Source organism: Schistocerca gregaria, chromosome 10, assembly GCF_023897955.1.
Source record: "Schistocerca gregaria isolate iqSchGreg1 chromosome 10, iqSchGreg1.2, whole genome shotgun sequence".
NCBI lineage: Eukaryota > Metazoa > Arthropoda > Insecta > Orthoptera > Acrididae > Schistocerca > Schistocerca gregaria.
The window spans coordinates 219300379-219322560 of NC_064929.1; the positions used below are offsets into that span (position 1 = coordinate 219300379).

A 22182-nucleotide genomic window follows, 5' to 3' on the forward strand; every position below is an offset into this window, starting at 1 on the left:
TCATGTTCTACATTTTTCTGACCTTTATCAAATTCATGGGCAGTACTTAAAAGCTCTGTTTGATTAGTATATTGTCACCCACTATCTACATTTATTCGAAATACAGATCATATTTTCTAATAGTTTCTACTGCTTGTTTTCCTCTACATTCTGATATACTTCACCACTGCCTCCTTCAAGCCTCCACTTCGGGGTTCTCAGTGGAACTAGAAGTTTCTTCACAATCCTCTCCAATATTTCAAATTTATCGAGATACACAAAAGCCTACGAGACACAGTGAAAGCGTGACACAGTGTTACAAATGTGAGGCGACCCAGAAATCTGGCCATAACTTGCCCTTCCACTGGCGACATACCGTAACGTGTCACAAGGTGCCAAGGAAATGAGAGACTCATCTGCCGTTTGTGGGTCTGTTCGAGTCCATTAAGATGCCACGTTTGCCGTACTGTGCATTGCCCACCACACACGGCGACGTCTCAAAGCTGACGACACGTGGCGTGAAGGCAGGTGCGTGACTGAGGAGTGGGAGCTGGTGCCCCACCCGGGGTAGACGAAGGGAGGCAACACTCCTAGCACTGTGTCACAACACACGCTTTTCAGTGGTTTGTACTCCCTACTGAATCCTGAAAATTCACCAAAATCCATTTGCCGTACCATCCCACTTTCCTACGTCTCGTGGTCTCACTCACTTCTGGGACCGTGTAATGATACGAAATAATGGCACTAGCAATTTGACTCCTGCCACTACTGCAATCACGGGTAATGACAAATTTCTTTAATTGACTATTATGCCATATATTTCATGTTTTCCACGGGGTTTTGATTCTTGTCGTTATCATTTTACTTCGTACGAGGTGAGCGAGTGCTGCGGCTGGAGGGTTTGTCCTCCGCATTGGTACGGCCTGGCCTCTGTGGCATCTGCTGCACAGACCAAAGACGCTGAGAGGAAGAGCTTTGTGACACCTCATAAAAACTGTTATTTCTTTTTATCAAAAAATTATTGTTAATTTTTTTTAGATCGTAAATATTATCACAAAAGTAATAAATCTTATTAATTAGTTCCATCAAGCAAAATTTAATATAGATAGGTAAATATATTATACAAGAGTCACTCCAAAAGAAATGCAGACTATTTTTTTTAAAATCCATCTTTTATTTTGCATGTTTGAAAGTTTTACAGTGTGTAAATCATCCTTTAAGAACAATATTTTCATTTCCCCACATAATTTCAGTCACTCTCAACTGTCTTACACCATCTTGGAACCAGCGCCTGCATACCCACACGGTAAAATTCTGGACCAACATGTTGGAGCCACTGTTTAGCAGCGTGCACAAGGGAGCCTTCATCTTCAAACCTTGTTCCACGAAGCGAGTCTTTCAGTTTCCCAAAGAGATGATAGTCACATGGAGCCAGATCAGGACTGTTGGGCGGGTGTTTCAGTGTTGTCCATCCGAGTTTTGTGATCGCTTCCACGGTTTTTTGACTGACATGTGGCCGCGCATTGTCGTACGACAGGAAAAAATCCTGCTTTTGCCGATGTGGTCGAATACGACTTAGTCGAGCTAGAAGTTTCTTCAGTGCCGTCACATATGCATCAGAATTTATGGTGGTTCCACTTGGCACGATGTCCACAAGCAAAAGTCATTCGGAATCGAAAAACACCGTAGCCATAACTTTCCCAGCAAAAAGTGTGGTTTTGAATTTTTTTTGCCTTGGGTGAATTTGCATGATGCAACTCCATTGATTGCCTCTTCGTCTCTGGTGAAAAATGATGGAGCCGTGTTTCATCACCTGTCACAATTCTTCCAAGAAATTCACTCCACCATTCTTGTACTGTTCCAAAAGTTCGCCGCATACCGTTTTTCTTGTTTCTTTGTGAGCCACTGTCAACATTGTGGGAACCCACCCGGCACAAACCTTTTTTTAACGCTAACACTTTCGATATTCTGCAAACACTTCCTTCCCCTATCCCAACGTAGCGTGACAATTCATTCACTGTTATGCGTCTGTCAACAGTCACCGATTCGTTAACTCTCTGCACATTGTCTGGAGTGTGTGCAGTACGAGGCCTGCTGCTGTGAGAAAAATCCTCAATATTGCCGTGCCAACTTTCACCACATAACCTGCTTGTCCACCAACTAACTGTACTTCGATTGACAGCAACATCTCCAAACACCTTTTTCAACCTCTTGTGAATGTTTCCCACTGCCTCATTTTCAGGAATTCTATGACAGCACGTTGCTTCTGATGAACATCAAGTGTAGCAGCCATCTTGAAGACATGCTGTGACGGCGACACTCAGGGAACAGGTTGAACAAAGTTTGAAAACAAGCTGGAAGGATATACCTACACACTGTAAAACTTTCACACATGCAAAATATAAACTGAATTTTTACAAAAATAGTGTGCCTTTCTTTTGGAGTGACCCTCGTATTATTTGTCTACATTATAATGACATAACAACAAAAACAAAATTGTGACTAAATTCTTTACAAGTTAACTGCTTTTTCTCCAATTGAGCCTGCTATTTTAACAAAAATCTTACAAGAGAGAACCAATACAATAGATTGTTATGGGCACATGAGCTCTGTTCCACTTCGCCATGTATGTCTTCCATTTCCATGCTATCGTACAGCAATTCTAACTGGGCCGTGTGGCCTCGCCTGGGAGCTATGAGTTCCTCCGATTTCCAGTTTGAGTGGATGTGGACACACAATTTGGTACTGTCATAAATCATCTTGCATATTATACATACCTTTCATTTTGTTATCTTTATTTTCATACCTGATGTCGAAAACATTTTTACAGATCATCTCTCATACACAAGAGAACTATTTGACATTTTATATTTGTAAATTAAAAAAAAATAATAATGTTAAATGTGCTCTTCTGTCTTCATGAGACTGAACTGCATTTCTACATTTTCTGGATTATAAAATTACACAAATTGTATTAATAAACTGTTTTCCCCCTACATTTACAATTTTAGTAGTTTTTATTTTATTTTATTTTTTTTTAACCTCCTTTACGCGTTCACTTTCCTTCAAAAACTTCATCACAGTTTCTGCTCTTTTTCTCATTAAATTATTTATTAGACTGTATCCTGTCGGAACACAGTCACTTCCTCCCTTCTTCAGCAGAAGTTTTTCAAATCAACATAAGGAGCAAAAAAGCATAACCTTTCAAGGGACATAAATTTGAAAAGACTGTTATCACTATCAAAAGCATTCAATTTTGCTAGAGGAAATATAACCCCCCCCCCCCCCCCCCCCCCCCCACACACACACACACACACACACACACACACACTCCCAGCAGTTATGATGCATGAGAAACCTGGCACAGTTTAACTCACACAGCATTTATTTGTACATCCAGGGTAAAAATACTCGTCAGCCTGGCTCAGATTAATAGCCGAACTACTGGCAGAAAGCAGCGGTCGGACACTGCCAACTCTGCAGCAGAAGCTTGGGTGATCGCAGAATTTCCTCTGATTACTCCTTGGGCCAGTATTCTGTGCAAAAATTAATACTGTTGAATGAAAGTGTTTTTAATATACTGATGTCACATACAGTTCAGAGTTGAGGTTTTGTACAAGCACCAAGTAGTTCCGATACATGAAAAGCACCAAATAGTTCAGATACTTGAGAAATATCAAGGAAGATTTTGTCTTTTGTCTCTTTACACAAAGAGAAAAACAGGAATACTGCATTTCCCTAAATGAGAAATAGTGGTGTGTATGTCCAGTTCTGTTTGAGAGTGGATTGGTAACATCTAGACACTGCTCCATTAGTGGAGAGAGGGCCGGTAGAGTGAAATGTTAAACAGCCACGACTTCAACTGACCAATGGTTTGATGAGGACTGCAGTCTTTTCTCCACAAAAGAAGCAGTGTCAGGAAGTTACCAATACAGTCTTAACCCTAGAAGTTTACCACAGGCTCATGCTAACCCTAGAGATACACCCCCCCCCCCCACCCCCACCCCCCCTCTGCCAATGTGCCACTGCACACACACAGTATGCTGCTATCAATGTGAAACCTAGTGGAGCACAGATGTTTGGAGTTGTGAGATATCGTTTTTTAATTAATTTGACAGAAATATTTTTGAAGTGTTACTGCGACCATGGAGTACACACTGTGTAATTGTTCATTTGCAGGTATGAAGATCATTTATGCGAAAAGGCAAGTAAAAATGAATTTTTACTAACTGAATATTGCTATATAGGAAACATTGTCAGACGAACTCAGTTATGTAAAGCAATGTAAGTGACTTTCATGACGAAAGTGATTCTGAAGCTGCTACTCCTGCAGAAGTTACGGACTATGGCAAAACTGATCAGTCTGCCGAATCTTCAGACATTGATGAAGAAAATACAGTCAATGAGGTAAGAATGGTCCTTACTGGAACACAGCTGTCCCTAACAGAACATATTTGTCAGTTGCCAGAAATACTGTAATCCATATTTCGAGAGTGTGGAATTAATGAATGAATGGATTTATGAATAATTGAGGACAACTTAAACAATCCATTTAATATGTGTATTTCATTAAATGAATAACATGTTCATCTAATTTAACTGCAAATAGAGTCTTCAGATTCAGATCACTTTCAAGTTTCTTCATTGGGAAATTTCCAAGACAGTTTTTATTTAATCTTGAGTTTTGGATGCATTAAAACTAATATATACTGAAAAAGTACATGACAGAAATAAAATAAAATGAGTTTAACACATGAGGGTCCAATTTCATTATCAAATATTCTATTTTCAGGCAATTTCTCCAGAAAATAATTCGGGGCCACTGTGACACTGGGGTACACTTCTCGTAACTATCTCACAGCATTAAGCATAATTGGACCTACGTCTCTTCATCTCTCATGTACGGTTTCATACTTATTTTATTTTGTATATCAGAATGACATAACATTCTTACCCAAATCAGAGAGTAGAAGCAACCAATTAACACAATTCTTAATGAGAAGAGCCTCAAATAGTGGGAGACCTGATATAAAGTGTAACATTTGACCATCGGTACATTTCTGCAGCTACCTACCTGACGACACTTCCATACGTGTTGACGGAGACGTACTGGTGCACTGCAGAGCCGGGAGACTGCTCGGCAGAGCGTGGCTGTTGATGGACCGGCGACGACACGGCCGGGAGCTGCTGCAGAGGCGATGGCGTCGACACGCTGCGCGAAGTCACAGGGGCAGCACCAGCCCGCTGCAGCAGTTGTTGTTGTTGTTGTTGTTGTTGTTGTTGTTGTTGTTGCTGCTGCTGTTGTTGTTGTTGTTGTTGTTGTTGTTGTTGCAGTGGTCTGTATGTGGGCGGTGGGACGACGTGGTGGTGCATCTGAGGGCTTGAAGTCGGGACCTGCAGATATGTATGCTGAAGTTTGTACTCTCTTTGTGTCAAACTGTTTCGAGATAAATGACTATGTCATACAGAAAATCTGCAAGGTGCTTACTCGGCACACTGAGAATTACTTTAGAAATAAAATTTTCTGCAATAACATAGAACTCATCTTTTGCTTCCAAAATACAAAACTCTATCACCTGTTTATATAACTCTGGACCGTTGTGGAGTTTCCAGCTCATACATCAGTACTAGTAAATCCAGGTACTTTACTCCACCCTTTAAAAATTTGCTAGCGAGACTGGGTTAGATTTCACCATCCAGTGTCAGCAACTATCATCTACCGGCAAGCTAATTACATACAATTTGCTAAACATTTTGTCAAACACAATGTCTGTGAGGATCACAATTTGTAAAATTGGATAGGCCTACATGCCATAAGCAACAAATATAGGTGTCAGATGCAGAGTTCACCCCAGTTAGTGGTGCAGATCTCACTGTTACGAGCCCGTGCAGTACATAGTAGCCGATGTGCAGTGTGCAATTTACGTTCGACGCACTCAACGAGTTTGGTCATTTGTTCAGAAGGGGATGCTGACAAGTGTTTTCACCTTTCGGCCAGTCAGTGACGAGAGAATCGAGGTACACGCCCTGCGGTCTTTCTCGAACGATTTTACAGGAACTATTAGAAAAAAAAAAATTCATTTTTGCTTTACCTATAGCTTTATTCTCATGTGTCACGTTCATCATGACGTGTACACCATTTCGTTAACTGTCACAGTTACACAGAAGTAAGACACTGTGCAAAATTCAGAAAAGTTTGAAATGAAAAATAGAGGTCGCTACGATTTTGCGTTTGTTATGTATGACATAATATGTCTAAGGCGCACCTGAAATTTGAGACTCAAAATTCAAGGGGAGAAAAAAGTTTTAGGCCGCACCTTCAAATCGAAACAAGGTTGGTCTATTGTAATATGAGAGACAGTTTAGGTCGAATGAATGACGATGCAACTACAGTAGTTTGGTTCGAGTCGTAAGCTTGGCAGTTAAGCTTTACCAGGTAGCCATTGCTATGCATCAGGCACTCCGTCCGTATTTATATGGGTACCCTTCCTTTTTCACATGCTTCGTCTGGTTTCAATCGATTGCTTATTTTGCTTTGATCTGATAAGTGCAGTTTTCTTTGTTATAGGTGTTTACGTCACTGTAAGCTGAAAATGCATTACTGTACTGTGTCATGCATTGTTTGTCGCATTCTGATAATGCATGTTTATGGCCTGTCGCTGCTCGCGGCATTGCTTGCTTTTGTGCGCTGTGCTACCGCCGCTTACAATTAAAAAAGAGGAATCGTCTCATTAGCGAAACAATGGCATGAGACTCCTATTTGTTGTAACTTACACAGCTGCTTTCTTTGATAATGATCAAAAAGAACCAAATAACAGACTGTGTATGATAGAACATGTTCTAAACGAAACTTAGGCGAAAATTTTTCTCCGTTTGAAAATCTTTGCGGCCGCTTCTTTAGTACATCAAATTCTGCACAGAAATTAGAGTCATCTTAGATTTAAAAATCTAGTCAGTTGCCGTGCTTCATTTCTGACTGTATCATTATTAGGCATAAGAATAATACGAATATAAACATGAAACAATACGTATATTCTTCCGTGTTTGCTGTTGTCTCACTCTAGTTTCGCAGTTTATTAGGCAGACAGGATTTAAATGAGATAGCAGCAAACACGAAAGCATACATGGCAAAAAAACGCAGAGGTAGACTCTTTAGCAGTAACTGTACTGTTTCTGCCTTTACAAATACAACTGCCCTAGACTTGTTATTCCAAAAACAAAAGGTTAAATTAAATGATAATGAAATACGAATTACCTGCTGCTGCCCAATGAGACGGCTCTCCAGCACGGAACGGACGACACCAGGCTCTGAGTCGAGGGAGCGCGAGCGCTCTGCAGCTGCGGTCGCGGCGGCGCGCAGTTGGTCTCCCAGGACTGACGCTCTAATCGTCTGCTCCGAGTCTCGCCGTTCGGCGTTTGCCAGTCCCATCGATAGCGTATCCACCCGTGTGGTCTCGTAGGGCCCGGGTGCGAGTCGTCTGTCGAGAGAAACGACACCGACCGCGTGGCTACTCGTGGGAACTGCCGACCGGAAACGGTCGTCGACGGGCTGACTTCTGTGCGAAACCGTTCCCAGTGAGACGGGAACCGAAATGTTTTCTTCCGACCGCGGGATCGGTGCCGACAGATTCTCGTCTTGAAGGTGAGCACGTGATTTTTCAGCTACAGCGAATACAGTCGGTCTTGTTTCAGAATGCTGTTGAGTCGAACTCTGTGATTTTGCTTCTGTAACTATGGAATGTATGACCTGAAACAAATGAAAACTATATTAATACTGCACAGCTACCACCGTCACTCGAGAGAAGACTTCGCAGCGGGACTAACCTTGAACGAGTTCTCTACGTCCGCCAGCTGCCTTGCTGCTGGGCCTTCGAGGACACTAGGTCTCGGCTCCACCCTGTTCCTCTCGTCGGCATTCGGAACACCTGACTGCTCAGATGCTGACATCCGAGGTGTGCTGGCTATGACGCTTACACCGGTGGCCCGCGATGTCGGAGTTAACCCATACGGGGGGAGCCTGTAAGTTGAGAGCAGAAAAAATAGCCGTTACACGTGTCATCTAAGTGTTCCCCTACCTGTGTAACTGTCTCCCATTCGTGGCAGAACTTTGTACAGTCCAGTTAAAATTACTAGTCAGTTGACGTTCTCATTCGCTGCAACAGGTTTGCCCAATAGGTTGCAGGCTACTGCTCAGTTAAAGGTGACAGACGAACACAGCGGCTCACAACACAAATGCCGTTAATGTTTAATGCAGTTCAATGTATGAAGTGGCAGTTACGAGGTATGACGGAAATGCTAGATGCTCTGTCGACAGCCGATTTTAAGTGACCAATGACGGAACTGCTAACTTGTATCTCTGAATTTGAACTTGTGTCCTAACATAACCATTATCATATGATGTGCAATGTTTCGAGGGAAAAAAAGCAGTCAAAAATTAGCAGCAGAACCAAAATCACAATCGTTTTGTTCACAGCTATTAAAACAAACCTCTACAGACCAAATAAAAACAGAAAATTTCCAGTTTCAGGACTAAAAAACAAACTGCAATTCTTCTCCTTCATTCATTGGTTACCTGAAACTATCTTCACACTGGCTACACAAACTGACACTTATCAAACTGATGAACAGTCCCAGTTGGCACTTGGTTGTAGATGATAGATGATACAGGCAGTTTCCAAATGAAAAAAGAATGATAGGAAGGAAAATAAAGGCAAATAAAAGAGTCATTTTGACAACAAAAATGACGTAACAAAGTATTACAAATTTAAAAAAATATACATTCAAATCAATTAATTGGATAAAAATTATAATGAGAATCTTTTGATTAGATATAGCAACAACAAAAATTCGCTGTGTATTGTGAATTTCTACAACCTTCTACTTGACAAGTTACTGCGCTAACCACTACACTACACACTACAATGGGTAAAGTTGTTACATTTGATTCTCATATTCCAGTAGCAATGATGAATTGCAGCATTCAAAAATTTTGCTTCATGTAATGTCGTGTGAAACTTTTCTAAACTAAGTCAATTTCTGTGATTATAATAATTATACAATGCTTAATCGCATTTAGCATGGAACGATCTCGTATTGTTTGGTTAGTGTGTGTATGAAACACGTGTTATATCATTAACACGCTGAGAGAGAGAGAGAGAGAGAGAGAGAGAGAGAGAGAGAGTTTTGTTCTTATCATGTGTGATTAAATACGAAATTATTGTGACAGTTTGGCTACGGAGAATAGATGGGGTGGGATGCTGAGCACTCTGATTGGAGGAAACCACCTCCAGCCTGTGAAGTGTCAACTATCAAGTAACTGGAATAGAGCTATAGAGCCAAAGTTACCTTCTATTACTGCCAGTTACACACAGCTCTGTTACAAATTACTACTTCTAAGAAAAAGTAAACAACAAATTTCTTATATTGATAAAACATTTATAACAATTTCTCTAGTTCACTACAGATGACAGAATGACAATTTGCGATATTTAAAATAAAGTGACAGATCTGGAGTCAAACTCTAAACACCTGAGAACAGAATGAGCAGCATCAGCTACATAACTCTGGTAACATCATTGCATATTACTAACATGCGTCAATCCGGACTACAAGTGTCGACCGGAGACAAAGATAACATCGAGAGTGGAGAGTGTGATAGGACCGCTTACTTTCTCCCCACGTGAACACAGACCGGCTGTCTGCTAGGGTGTGCAGGAGCCTGAGATTGTGTGACAGTGACACAGATGTGTGAGGAAGAGAGGCTGACTGTGGAGGGAATCTGGACAACTCGGGAAGAATATCTGTCTGAATGAAGGTAGTTCGAAATACAACTATATTGTGAGCGTACAAATTAGCGTGGGTAAATTACATTGCAAACGTCGCCACATATAGTGTCAGAGTAATATACAATCGAGTGTAGCTCAAAACAGTTACGTTTAGAGTTATTTACATTCAGACTGGTGCCGCTCGATCCGTTACCGGTCGGCTCGATCGGTACGAGAGTGTTACAGAAGTGTTTTGTAAGATCGGGTGGGGATCGTCGACGTGGGGGCCACAAATAAAACCCAAACTACTGACGATCAAACGTAAGGTCCGATTCGAACAACACGCCTGTCGACAACTTGCACACAGCCTCACGGCATATCCGCAACGGCTGCCGGCCATTCTTCAGCACGGTACCATTTAACGGGTGGGGAGCCGCTCACGTGGGCAGAACACTTCCCAGTCGGTGACGCACCAGTATCGCACTCCTCAGACGACATTCGTCCCGTACGTGTCGACTGCGACACAGTACTCCGAGACTGCGAGTGAACCGCTGTTCCACCGAACCGTGTCAGACAGATTACCAGTCACAGCAAGCTCCGGTCAGAGAAACTCAGTTCCAAGGCGGGGACGCTTCTAGAGACAAGAAATTTTAATTGGGCTACAGTTAAACGATTTCGGATTACCTAGACGACAAGTGCGCCGACTCGTGCACCGAAGGGGATGGAGACGTCTTCTGCATCTGCTTCTGGTGCGATTCTTCTTCCTGCTGTTGCTGTTGTAGCTGCTGCTGCTGGTAATGGTGGTGACTCTGCTGGTGCTGAGGAGGAGAGGGCGTCGGGCGGCGGGCTATGACCGACGCCGTGACGGGCTGCTGGTGCTGGTAAGGCGACTGTGCGGCCACCCTCGGGCTCTGCGGGGTGGCGGGCGGTGTGTGGGAGGGCGTGCCGGGAGGCGGTAGGGGAGGCGGAGTCGGCGTCGCGAACGGCGACATTTCCGGTGCCGACGGCAGCTTCCCTTCCACATGGCACTCATCCTGCGTACAGATAAATAAGTGTAAATATGTCGACAAGTGGAAGATAAACGGAGCGATTACTCTTCTGTCGAGCAACCTTGTCAAAACGATCCACTACCATTTCGAAACGTACGATCGAATTATCGAGCTACGACTAGAAAATTACAAATATGAAATATACAGTCGTACGTACATTTTTTCCTTGTAACGATCGACATAATGTCACTGGAAAGTCACGTTGTCTGTCTCGTCTTTGTCAATGTTTCTAGTTAAGTCGGGATCACTAACTATTATAAAATACCCATATTAATTGTTTCAGCATTTCATTGCACAGACTTAAGCAAAGTTAGTTTAAAATTCGGTACTGTTAGTGTGACGACTGGAAGGAGAAGAATGCAAAACGAGGTGAGGGTAGGGGGGAATGAGGTGTAACACGATTATGCAGATACAAATTCATCGTTAAAATGTGAAACATCCGTATGAAATGTTGTATTAACTGTATAAAACACCAGCGCGTTTTAGTTACAGTACGGCAAATATACCATACTGAGAGATAAACGAATTTTACACTTTACCCAATCTTCCCCATCTTTGTAATTGGTGGGGGACGGAGCAACGAGGACATTATTCCAGTTCCGTATTTCGAGACTACGCGACAATATTTTAAGATTATGCAAACGTACTTCTCTTTCAGATTATCAAATTTTGCTGTGAAAAATGCATACATTTTGCTAGAAGCTATCATTCAACTTTCTTGAAAAATATTCGTACCATAACAGTGTACCGTAATCGGTAATGTAAACATTTTATAGTAATTAGCGATCCTGACTCGATACCAAATTTCACTTAAGATAAAGTGGATTGGAAAATCCGGGATGGAATAATGCCTGCCTGTGACTCAATGTCTCCACTATATTGTTGACTTACAAGTGCCTCTGTGTCAGTCATTGGGAGAGATAATGTATGTAGGTCACATTTTCATCACAGAGAATCTGTGCAGAAACATAGGACTGGAAACTATGTATCGGTGTAAGAGCCTCATTTCAGGGCACAATGGTAATCGAAGGCCTCACAAAGAATGTGGTTGTCTGTCTGACCTCCACAACTTCTGAGTCCTTCCCTACACCGCTCTCAATCCCAGCCCCTTGCCACAAGGATCGTATTCCTGTGGAAGACCTACCCAACCCTCCCACCCACAACTTCCTATTCCAGTCCTGTCACAGTTTATCCTACACCATCAGTGGGGAGACCATCTGTGAAATGTAAGTGTCATTAACCAGCTCCGTCACAGTCATTTCACAGCTTTTTACATCATTACGACTACCAATTAGCTGCCTACCCGGGCGAACAGGCACGACTAAACTGTAGCCGAGAGCAAAGTAGCCGACCCCGTGCACAACGCGCAGGCGAGCGTAGCATGCTCAATGTCGACGGCCGCTTCACTACCTGAGCCGTCTGGACCCTCCCCTCCACTACCGGCTTTTCAGAACTGCGCAGATGGGAATTATCCCGGCCTCGACCTACAGTAATGTAATGTCCCCACATCCTCCACCCGACAGTTTCCACCACGTCTGTCTTATCATCTACTCCCCATTCTCATCTCCCACCGTCTTTGTTTTCTAGCCTCTGCCAATATACCCCCCACACACAAAACCTTTCCCTGCTCCTCTCCGTTAGCCGCACCTCCCTGCCCCACAGCCACCTGACACCGCACCCGTCAGCATTCTCGATCCTGCACAATCACCAGACAGCATTCCTCTGTGCATCCATCCAATGTGATAGTCGCACTGTGGACCGAACTGCCAGAATCTGATGAACGCTTTTCACTTCTCTTCCTTTTTTGACGAAGGCTGCGGCCGAAAGCTTATGTGGAAGTGGCTTTTAAATGTGCCTATTTGCAACTTAATGTATCACTTTTACAGTAAGCAGAAACTATCTTTTCCTACATTGTCAATCTAAGCTTTACCGTGTCTGTGGAGCTACATTCGTTATCTCTGACCCTACTGAAAAACTGCATTAAGTGCCCTACAGGTTACGTGAAGTTCTGACCTGCAATACAGTAATTGTTAAGAAGTAATCAAACTGGTGTTTATCTGGTAATAAATACGCAACCGGTCACTTTTTTTACAATTTATTCGACCGCGAACATGTTTTCGAGCCACTGCGGACTTATCTTCAGATGGAGGTGTTACAGAGACATTATCTTGTGGACCGAGTGCAGCTAGATGCAGTGCTGGTGTCGAGTGCACTGCCTCGTGGTATTCACATCAGATTGCTTCTTATAACGCACATTATTACGTTATGTACACATATAAACATTCGATGTTTACATTGTGTGAGCCAGCGTAAAACCGAGTGTAGCTACATACTGTGTGGCTCGAAAACACGTTTGTGGTCGAATAAATTGTAAAAAAGCGACTTGTCGCATATTTATTACCAGATACACGCCAATTTAAATCACAGTCGCAGTTCGTCGAATCCACAGTGGATATATATAGGGAAAGCGCCGGCAGACAGGCACATGAACAAAACACACAAACACACACACACACACACACACACACACACACACAGAATTACGGGCTTTCGCAACTGGCAGTTGCTCCGTCAGGAAGGAAGGAAGGAGAGGGAAAAATGAAAGGATGTGGGTTCCCATGTGGAAGTTTGACACTGCTTGTGTCTGTGTATGTGCGGATGGATATGTGTGTGTGTGTGTGTGTGTGCGAGTGTACACCTGTCCTTTTTTTCCCCTAAGGGAAGTCTTTCCGCTCCCGGGATTGGAATGACTCCTTACCCTCTCCCTTAAAACCCACACCCTTTCATTTTTCCCTCTCCTTCCTTCCTTCCTGACGAAGCAACTGCCAGTTGCGAAAGCTCGTAATTCTGTGTGTGTGTTTGTGTGTTTTGTTCATGTGCCTGTCTGCCGGCGCTTTCCCGCTTGGTAAGTCTTGGAATCTTTGTTTTTAATATATTTTTCCCATGTGGAAGTTTCTTTCTGTTTTTTTTTTATATATATATATATATATATATATATATATATATATATATATATATATATATATATATATATATATATATATGGGAAAAATATATTAAAAACAAAGATTCCAAGACTTACCAAGCGGGAAAGCGCCGGCAGACAGGCACATGAACAAAACACACAAACACACACACAGAATTACGAGCTTTCGCAACTGGCAGTTGCTTCGTCAGGAAAGAGGGAAGGAGAGGGAAAAATGAAAGGATGTGGGTTTTAAGGGAGAGGGTAAGGAGTCATTCCAATCCCGGGAGCGGAAAGACTTCCCTTAGGGGAAAAAAAGGACAGGTGTACACTCGCACACACACACATATCCATCCGCACATACACAGACACAAGCAGACATATTTAAAGGCAATACGTACAAAAACAGTAGAATTGTGTATCCAGTACAATTGTGAGGTGGATAAAATGTAAAAAGAGCCTAAACATTATGGGCCTGAAGAGGAAGCAAATATCTAAAACGGGTCGGACACAAACTCCGTAAGCCATAATCTGCTGAACTACTCAATTCAGAGAGAAGGGCGGACCGTAGGGGGTTCGAGGGTAGACGGGGTGAGGGGAAGCGGGGGTGTAGTGCTGCAGATTGACATAAAAGGCAATCGGCTGTGAAAATCAACTGAAGATGACGAGTACAAGGCATCCAGCTGCTCTGTTACTAGTGTATGTACTCTAGTACTTTCTAGGAAACGGCAAATACGAAACACACAGAATTAAAGACAGTAAATGCATGTAATAATAAGTACGTTTTTCTGCCAATATATCACACAGTTCTAGGCATTTGGGAAGAATCTGACATGAGGCAAAATTGTTGTGTTAAATGTTGCATCTATCTCTCAAGAAATAACAACAAATTAGCAATAAAGAGAGTTAAAAAAAATGGCTCAACTTATTATCCCAAGTTCCAAAATAGGAAATACATATTTGTGGTCTGTTAGAAACAGCCAAAAGTAGAAAGAAGGTGCTTTTTACTGCCTTTTCGAACACAACACGAGCACTTTAAAAATTCCCCGAGACACTCGGCACCTTTTCAATGTCGTCGCCCATAGCGTGAGGCAAGTCCCTACCCACATCTGGAGCTGCCATTTAATTAGGCAATTTGTTGCGCTCTCCTCCAATGACACAAATACCACAAATTGGGGCAAATTAACAGTGCTACACCTCAACCCGGCAGCACAAAATAGTTCCCTCGACCTCGTCGCGCAGTCTCTCACCTCCTCCTCACTATGGACGTAGTGAAGACACTGCAAGTGGTGAATGATCCTCCTCCTCTCCCAGCTTCTTTACAGGGGATCATCCGGTACCAATAGGACTAGTAGTTTTCCTGTCACGAAAATTCAACGGGGGAGTGACATCACGAATTCCGAAGCTCGACCTCCTTACTTCCCTCAACACTACTTGTAACTACACTCACAGCTCCTGCTCGTGAAGAATCCTGCTTCCCTGAAGACTTGTCCACTTGAATGACAACTTCTTCTTGGTGGATTGCCATTTCTTCTTCCTCTTTGCTACCCACAGTCTCTGGAGTGGGCAGGAATGGTTCTGGTGATGGGTCTACATTCATTTCAACCTGAAACAGTATTTGTCATAAGAAAAAAATTAGTCGCTATTACTATTAATAGGTGTCAGTAAGACATAAAAGAAACTCATTCCTGTTGTTCCACCAGGGCCATAAGTAACCATCAAAAATTAATATTTACCAGTTTATCACAACTCGCCACTTTAGAGTAAAACTGCTAAAATAGGTGTGTGTGTTGAGAGTGCAGCAGCTGGTGCATACGGATCCTGCTCTGTATTGTCATATACTTCACAGCCATAAATTTGCTGAATTAAGGTGGCATTTTTCCATTTAAGATGTATATTTATCCAGAACTCCAAGTGGAAAAAAGTCACCCTCATTCTACTGCATATGAGTGGTCTCTGTGACATACACTGACCACTCTTCATGTACCAGTAAATCTACACACTGTAAAACTTTCACACATGCAGAATGAAAAGTGTATTTTTACAAAAAAAATAAAAGTGTTTACGAAGAACAAATAACAAAACTGTCACACAGTACACACCTGTATGCTAATGCCCTGTGCAGTACAACAGTTAAATGCAGACCGGCACTATCGTTCAACGATTCTCCTCGCGCACTAACACTCTCCCAGTATTTCCTCACATTGTAATACATATGAGCCCTCATTTTGTCAATACAAACCACTGCCAATAATTCATGTGTTCATTCTGGCACCTTTTAAAAACACATCGAATTGAAAAAACAATTTTTCTCAGAGTTCAGTCGTCAGTCACGAACTCCAATTACATGCGACATAAGCTGTAAAGTTTCTGTGAAGCTGAAATTTCCTTGCAATATTCACAATATTTCAGAAATTGATACCCAGTAACACATTCATCCATACCAACGTGAATTTATTGTGTGCACTTTGCTGCTTTCTCACACATTTCCGATCCACGTCTCTCTCGTAGTAATTTGCACACTGTCAACTTACTCATTTTTAACACACTGCTCGCATATATCATCAGCACTGTTACTACCACTCCTTTCTCCTCCTCATCGGCAACAGCTTTAAACATAACAGCGCACATTACTTTAATTTAGGACACGGCTGTACACAGTCACGCGACTTATTTAGTTCGCCCTACTGCCAGTTTACTTTGATAAGTAATACATTTGATTTGTACATTGCCGACAGCACGTAATGAATTTTTGTTTGCATTCATTTACTGACTCAATATTATCTCAACTGCTGTCCCTTTTTCTATTAGTATATTACACCTGTGATTATAGATCCTCTCCTTATGCAACGAAGAGGCCAAACTGTTACTTTCTCATCGAGTGTACAGAAGATCAAGTTGGGAGCTTATATTTTTTAACATGAAATCTGGAAACAAGTAATGGGAATTGTTTGGGCTTTCAAGTACAAGACTGTTAAATGAAGATACTTAGGAATAAGGTCGTCAATCTAATATACCTTCTCATACATTCACCTTATCCTGTAAGATCTCAGAAATTTTTGTTTTCATTCTTACCTACATAAATACTTTTATTGTGTTTAATTCATTATACTATTCTTATTTTTCCACAAATATGACAACTGTTGAAAAGAGGTTTGGCCTAGGTGATGATAATATCTATTCCCTGTATTTTCTTCTTTTTCCTGTCTCCCTGTCCTCCCTTGCTCTCTTCCACCTTTTTTAGGCAATATGGAGACAAAAAGCAACAAAAATCAATTACTACTGGAACATTCCTCTCTCTTTCTTTGTTCCTGTTTTTCAAAGACTCATTTATATCCTTCCTGTCATTGTAACCCTTCATAGCATTTCTGATAGTACACATAACAAAGGCAGCAAAAGTAGCCGGCACCGCTTGGCAGCCAGTTCCCTATACACATGCACACAAATATTCCCCACTCAGTTTGCAATATACAGCAAACGTGAGTTTATGTTTACAAAGATACTTCTCTCAGCAGTTGATGCGTACCGTGCATATAATGAGAATTGCTGGGGCTGGCAACTGACAGTGTCAGTTTCTTTACGGCACTCTCGTGTACTGAGTAGTGTTCACAATAGCATTTATTTTACTCAGAATACCAAATGCACAAATTTTGTGACAGCTTTCGCCGTAAGAGTGCAGAGTAAAAAACTGTCACAAGAAGAACTGTTTGAATCCACGGACACTTAAGCTGACTGCAATGCAAATGCCGGACAGTAACCGATCGGCCACAGTCCCGTCGCCGAGTACACTGGCAGCAAATCTGACTCGCCAATTTTTCAATTTCCTGGAAACCAACCATTACACTGGAAGCCTGATACGAACAAACAAAACTTTTGTTATTTTTGAAAGTTCAAAAATTTCAACGATCTAAAACAAAATCTGCACGTCGACAGCCGACCTGGGTGTTCGAGAATTGAGGCGTAGTTGTCTGATCCCTTTAACAGGAGTTACTCTCGAGTGAATTCCGGCTACTGTGTCAAAGTTCGAGCTGGTCGCAGGGTTTGGCACCTCCTTAGAAGCGAAAATAGTATATTGGGAATCTACACTGACAAATTACGGATATTCTCACAACAAACAGCCGCATTACAAATACGAACCTCTAAACGCATTAGAAATGAACAGAGGCTAACCGAACAGTACTAACAGATTGGCAGACCGTCCTCGTAGGTGAACTAGACAGTTGCAAAAAACAACTTACGTGTAAAGCACACGGAGAAAATAAAATGTGTACGAGTGTGCAAACTGACAGAACTGCTTTATAGAGGCATATCTGTACAGCACTGCCAATTGTTTCGAACACAGGAATCTATCCTGCACATTCTACACGTAAGCCTACGGCAACTGGATATGGCTCGATGCAGAAAGCCGATATTTGTAATGACTAGAAGGATAATTGGGAAATTTGTGGGAAGTAGAGACAAAATGAAAATAATGTGTATTAATTTTCTGTAACTCCTGCATAATTCCCACTGCAACATATACCATTCTACATGAAATTGTAGGAAAGAATATAATAATAATATTAATAATAATAATAAAAATAATAATAATAATAATATAATAATAATCCATAGCTGGAATGTAATTTCAAATACATACATTTACGAGTAAAAGTGAACGGAGGCTCTGAACTAACCGATACAAATTTTAGATGAGATAATGTGAAATGTTGTGACACTTGTGTTCGATGAGGAAAGAGGCCGCACTATTCTAAAGCTGTGTTTCAGGTTTAGGGAACAGTGAATACAAAACGAGGACAAAGGAAATGGGAGGCAGTCCAATTTGAAATGGCACTTCAGAACATTTCACAAAAAACTAAAAGAAAAGTTATTTGCAATCACAAATTAAAAGTTACTTTACGTTCATCTGTGTAAGTTTATCAGAATGCAAATAAACACGTAATTAAACACATCTCAATCTCCGTTCTTGAAAGTCAAATGGGGCGAACACAAGACACAGTGCACTCTCTGTACTCTCCAGCACTTCTGGGTCATGTGAGAGAACAGAAATGAAGCCACAGGTTGACAGAGGTAGTAGAAATGACAGGACAACATGAGGTAGTAAGCCTTCATTCCAGACTCGTGAAGCACGAGACCGAAATTCTGGCAGTACAGAGTACACGGACAGCGTCCACAAACCTGATCCGGCGATTCGGGGGTGTCTGTCGTCGCCACTATCTTCTCCGGACCCGAGCGAGGTCCTATAATGGCAATTCTTCCGGGAGGTTCCAGCTCCGACCTGTCCCTCGGGAGATCACCGTTCGAACCGAGTACCGACGGGATTGCGGACCCCCGGGGAGGCGGCTGCGTCTGCGTCTGCGGTTGCGGCGGCGGCGTCCCGGCACCGGCATCGCACGCGACTTCCTGCTCCCAAACAGGCCCGCCGTGAGTCTCGCCAGCTAGCAGTGCGACAGCATCGGCGTCGGGTGGGTGTGACTGTCGAGTGCCCCTCTAGAGTGCGGCACTAGTTTACTGAAATGTCGTGCTGAGACCTCTACACCTAAATCTGACAGCTACAGTTAAGTTCCATGCCCTACTGGAAATGCGTTAACTGTTGCGAAAATGTAGTTACAATTTTGTCACGAACACGAATGTCTTCTGTGCTGTGATGGAGAAACATAAATTTCACTATCGCCTTCGATTTAAAAATCGACAGTGAATTACTCGAATTGGGAAAGTGTGTACTACGTCGCAGGTGACGACAGAATTACTTTAACATTATTGTCTTTATTTTTACTTATTTCATGTTGAAGTGTTTCAGAAAGAATTTAAAGCTGCTTCAAGTTTGCGGAAATGACTCATTGTAGCTGCTAATCAGACGTATTTCAAATGTTCACTTATTATTACAAGTGCACAGTATTTTTAATTGTCAGCTATTTAAAAATGGAAACTGTTAGAGGAAAATCGATGTAAATTATCGGTTTGGGGAAGGTAAGTGTAGAAACAAAAAATTAAAAGGAAAGGGATAAAGCTCAATTCTTCAGTTATGTGGTTAGTGCTTCTGTTCAGCTGGTGAAATAGGGATTTGAAGTCAGGGATTTGATGGGCCATAAGAATTTTGCTGCTTTAATGTTACACATAACAAAAGAGAAATTAGTTCCAGCTGAAAAATTTATAAACAAAATAAGGAGAGTGAGATCTGTGGTAATACCAGTTACAAACCAGCCTCTCTGTAAGGACCGTGGCCTATATTCGGCAGCCTATAACTATGAGATGCTGCATTTATCTTTAACAATTACAGTGTGGACCGAATGTCACCATACAGAGGTTCAGAACAGAATTACTATTACAAAACGTAATCGTAGACGGAATTTAAGTAAAATGAATATGTGTTCCTACAGGATGGTTAAAATGGCACGAAAAAGAGCATTAAATAAAGTATCGGGTGACACAATCAATTGTTTTTTATTACAAAATCAGAAACAGTTTTAGTTCCTGTACTAACACTGCCAACAAAGTGCAGGTAAAAATTTGGTAGTGATATCCCAAACTACTGAGGCATTCGTATTACACCGTTAATCACACTCAAGCACATGTTGGGCGTGTGCCACACTATATCACTCCGAGAAGGAACAGATATGTACAATGCAGTGAGAGTCTGCAAGCCAATTTACAAGAGGACGAAGCTAGTGTCGTCACAGACGAGGTCGTAGCAAACAGACCCGTCAAATTCCGGCACTGAAGTGTCGCCGACGTAGAGGGAGCAGGTAGTGGCACTGCCACTCCGCGGATCGTAGTGTTCCCACCGGTACGGTGCAGAGTGAAGAGTCTCTATACTGCTGACAGTGAGTGCACTGACAACACAAATGTGACACCACACTCGAGTCGCAGTCGTCACGTTGCCCTGTATGACGAAAGGTTATTTTTGAGCTGTCACAGTGCGCCGAGTAAGAAACTGTTGCGACTCAAAATCTCCCACCTGATAGTAAAGCAGAACTTAACTATTGGAAGTACTGATTTCACTTTCAGAGATAGAGGCACAAGTAACAACTGTCTCTGTTTATTATAATTGGACGTTTACGTCGTTTATCACAGTTTACAGTTTCTGTCAACTTCCTCGCTTACTTTGACAGAAAATGTTATCAGTTTTTATCGACGGGAACAATTTTTTAACCTTCTTTTTCTTATTCTCTTCTTTCTTCAACAATTTATATCCATTTCCTCATCGCTACATATTGAAACTTTTCACTCAAAATATGTCTGAAGTTTCTACTCGTCTGCCCTCAGGTATTTGAACACAAGTTTAATTAACTACGGCTCTTTATCCCGTTCGAATTTTTGATACAGTTTTCTATGTTTTTCTGATTTGTTTTACTAATAGTTCACAATTTTCACAGATTTGTGATTACTGCAAATACTACTGCTACTACTACAGCAAGTCCTGCTGTAAACAAATAAGAATTACATAGATACAGCTGTCAGAACCATTACATGCATTTACACATATTAATCTCTGAGTATCTGCATAGTTTCACAGTATTACTACAATTTAAGTCTGAATGGCTTATGATAAAATGTTTCATTTTTTAAAATTACGATCAGCCTCTAAATATTATCGAATTCCCCCAAGATTATACGACTAGCCTACACTAAATCACCTCAGTAAAAATGCATACCCAAAGCTTAATTCTCTTAAATCGGGAGAGAGAGAGAGAGAGAGAGAGAGATATGCAATCTTTACGTGCAGATCAACTCAGAGGTGACTCACTAAGGGAACTTCAATGAGGACTGCCCACTAACCTCCTCTGCCGTGATCGAGGTGTGCGGCCGAGTGGCGTCCTTCTCGCCAGGTGCAGACGGAGGAGTGTGCGAGCTCTCGTCGTCGAAATCGTTGTAGTCGGCGCAGACGAGTGACGTGTCCGGCTGCTGGCGCGTAGGGGGGGCCGAACTGCCTCCTCCGTTGCCACCGCCGCCGCCGCCACCGCTTCCACCGGCAGTGCCGGTAGACGGTGGCTGTCCGTACCTGTCGTGTTACACGATTTTGTACATCACATCTGTTTCGGGCACCTATCTTTAAATTTGTGAAGTTGCACAAGAATGTATAACACAGTTTCTTCAACTATCCACTCGAGTTCTGAAGAAGATAACACGGATTTAGTCAAATATCTCACACAGTGGCCAGGAAGGGGAATCAATTTTAACTGTCAGGGAGTCACGTACCCACAGAACTTTTATCCAAACACTGACAAGGCTGCAACAGTGAAATCAGTTTGAAGACTGAGGCCCAGTACAGAGCAGCATAACTTCACCTGTACAAAACAATTCAGCTACTATCCCAAATATTGGCAGTGTCACTTCTCATCTCTTTCCTCATTCCTACAAAACAACAGAAATTATTTTCATTTATTCAATAGTTTCACAAAAGCAGAAAGTACGAATACACAGC

The 22182-nt window shown here is 42.0% G+C and overlaps 1 protein-coding gene across 11 annotated transcripts in view; it reads right to left on the reverse strand.

The window, feature by feature from the left end:
* The window catches only part of LOC126293165 (histone-lysine N-methyltransferase 2C-like), a 386337-nt gene that overhangs the window by 122557 nt on the left and 241598 nt on the right, over positions 1-22182 (reverse strand). For all 11 annotated transcript variants that reach the window (XM_049986267.1, XM_049986260.1, XM_049986265.1 and 8 more), the window contains exons 49-55: positions 21537-21759; positions 18936-19160; positions 15208-15363; positions 10428-10777; positions 7804-7996; positions 7235-7726; positions 5054-5373 (exon numbers count right to left, since the gene is read on the reverse strand). In XM_049986267.1, the coding sequence (XP_049842224.1) occupies positions 5054-5373; positions 7235-7726; positions 7804-7996; positions 10428-10777; positions 15208-15363; positions 18936-19160; positions 21537-21759 (1959 nt within the window). The remainder of the gene's footprint in view (positions 1-5053; positions 5374-7234; positions 7727-7803; positions 7997-10427; positions 10778-15207; positions 15364-18935; positions 19161-21536; positions 21760-22182) is intronic.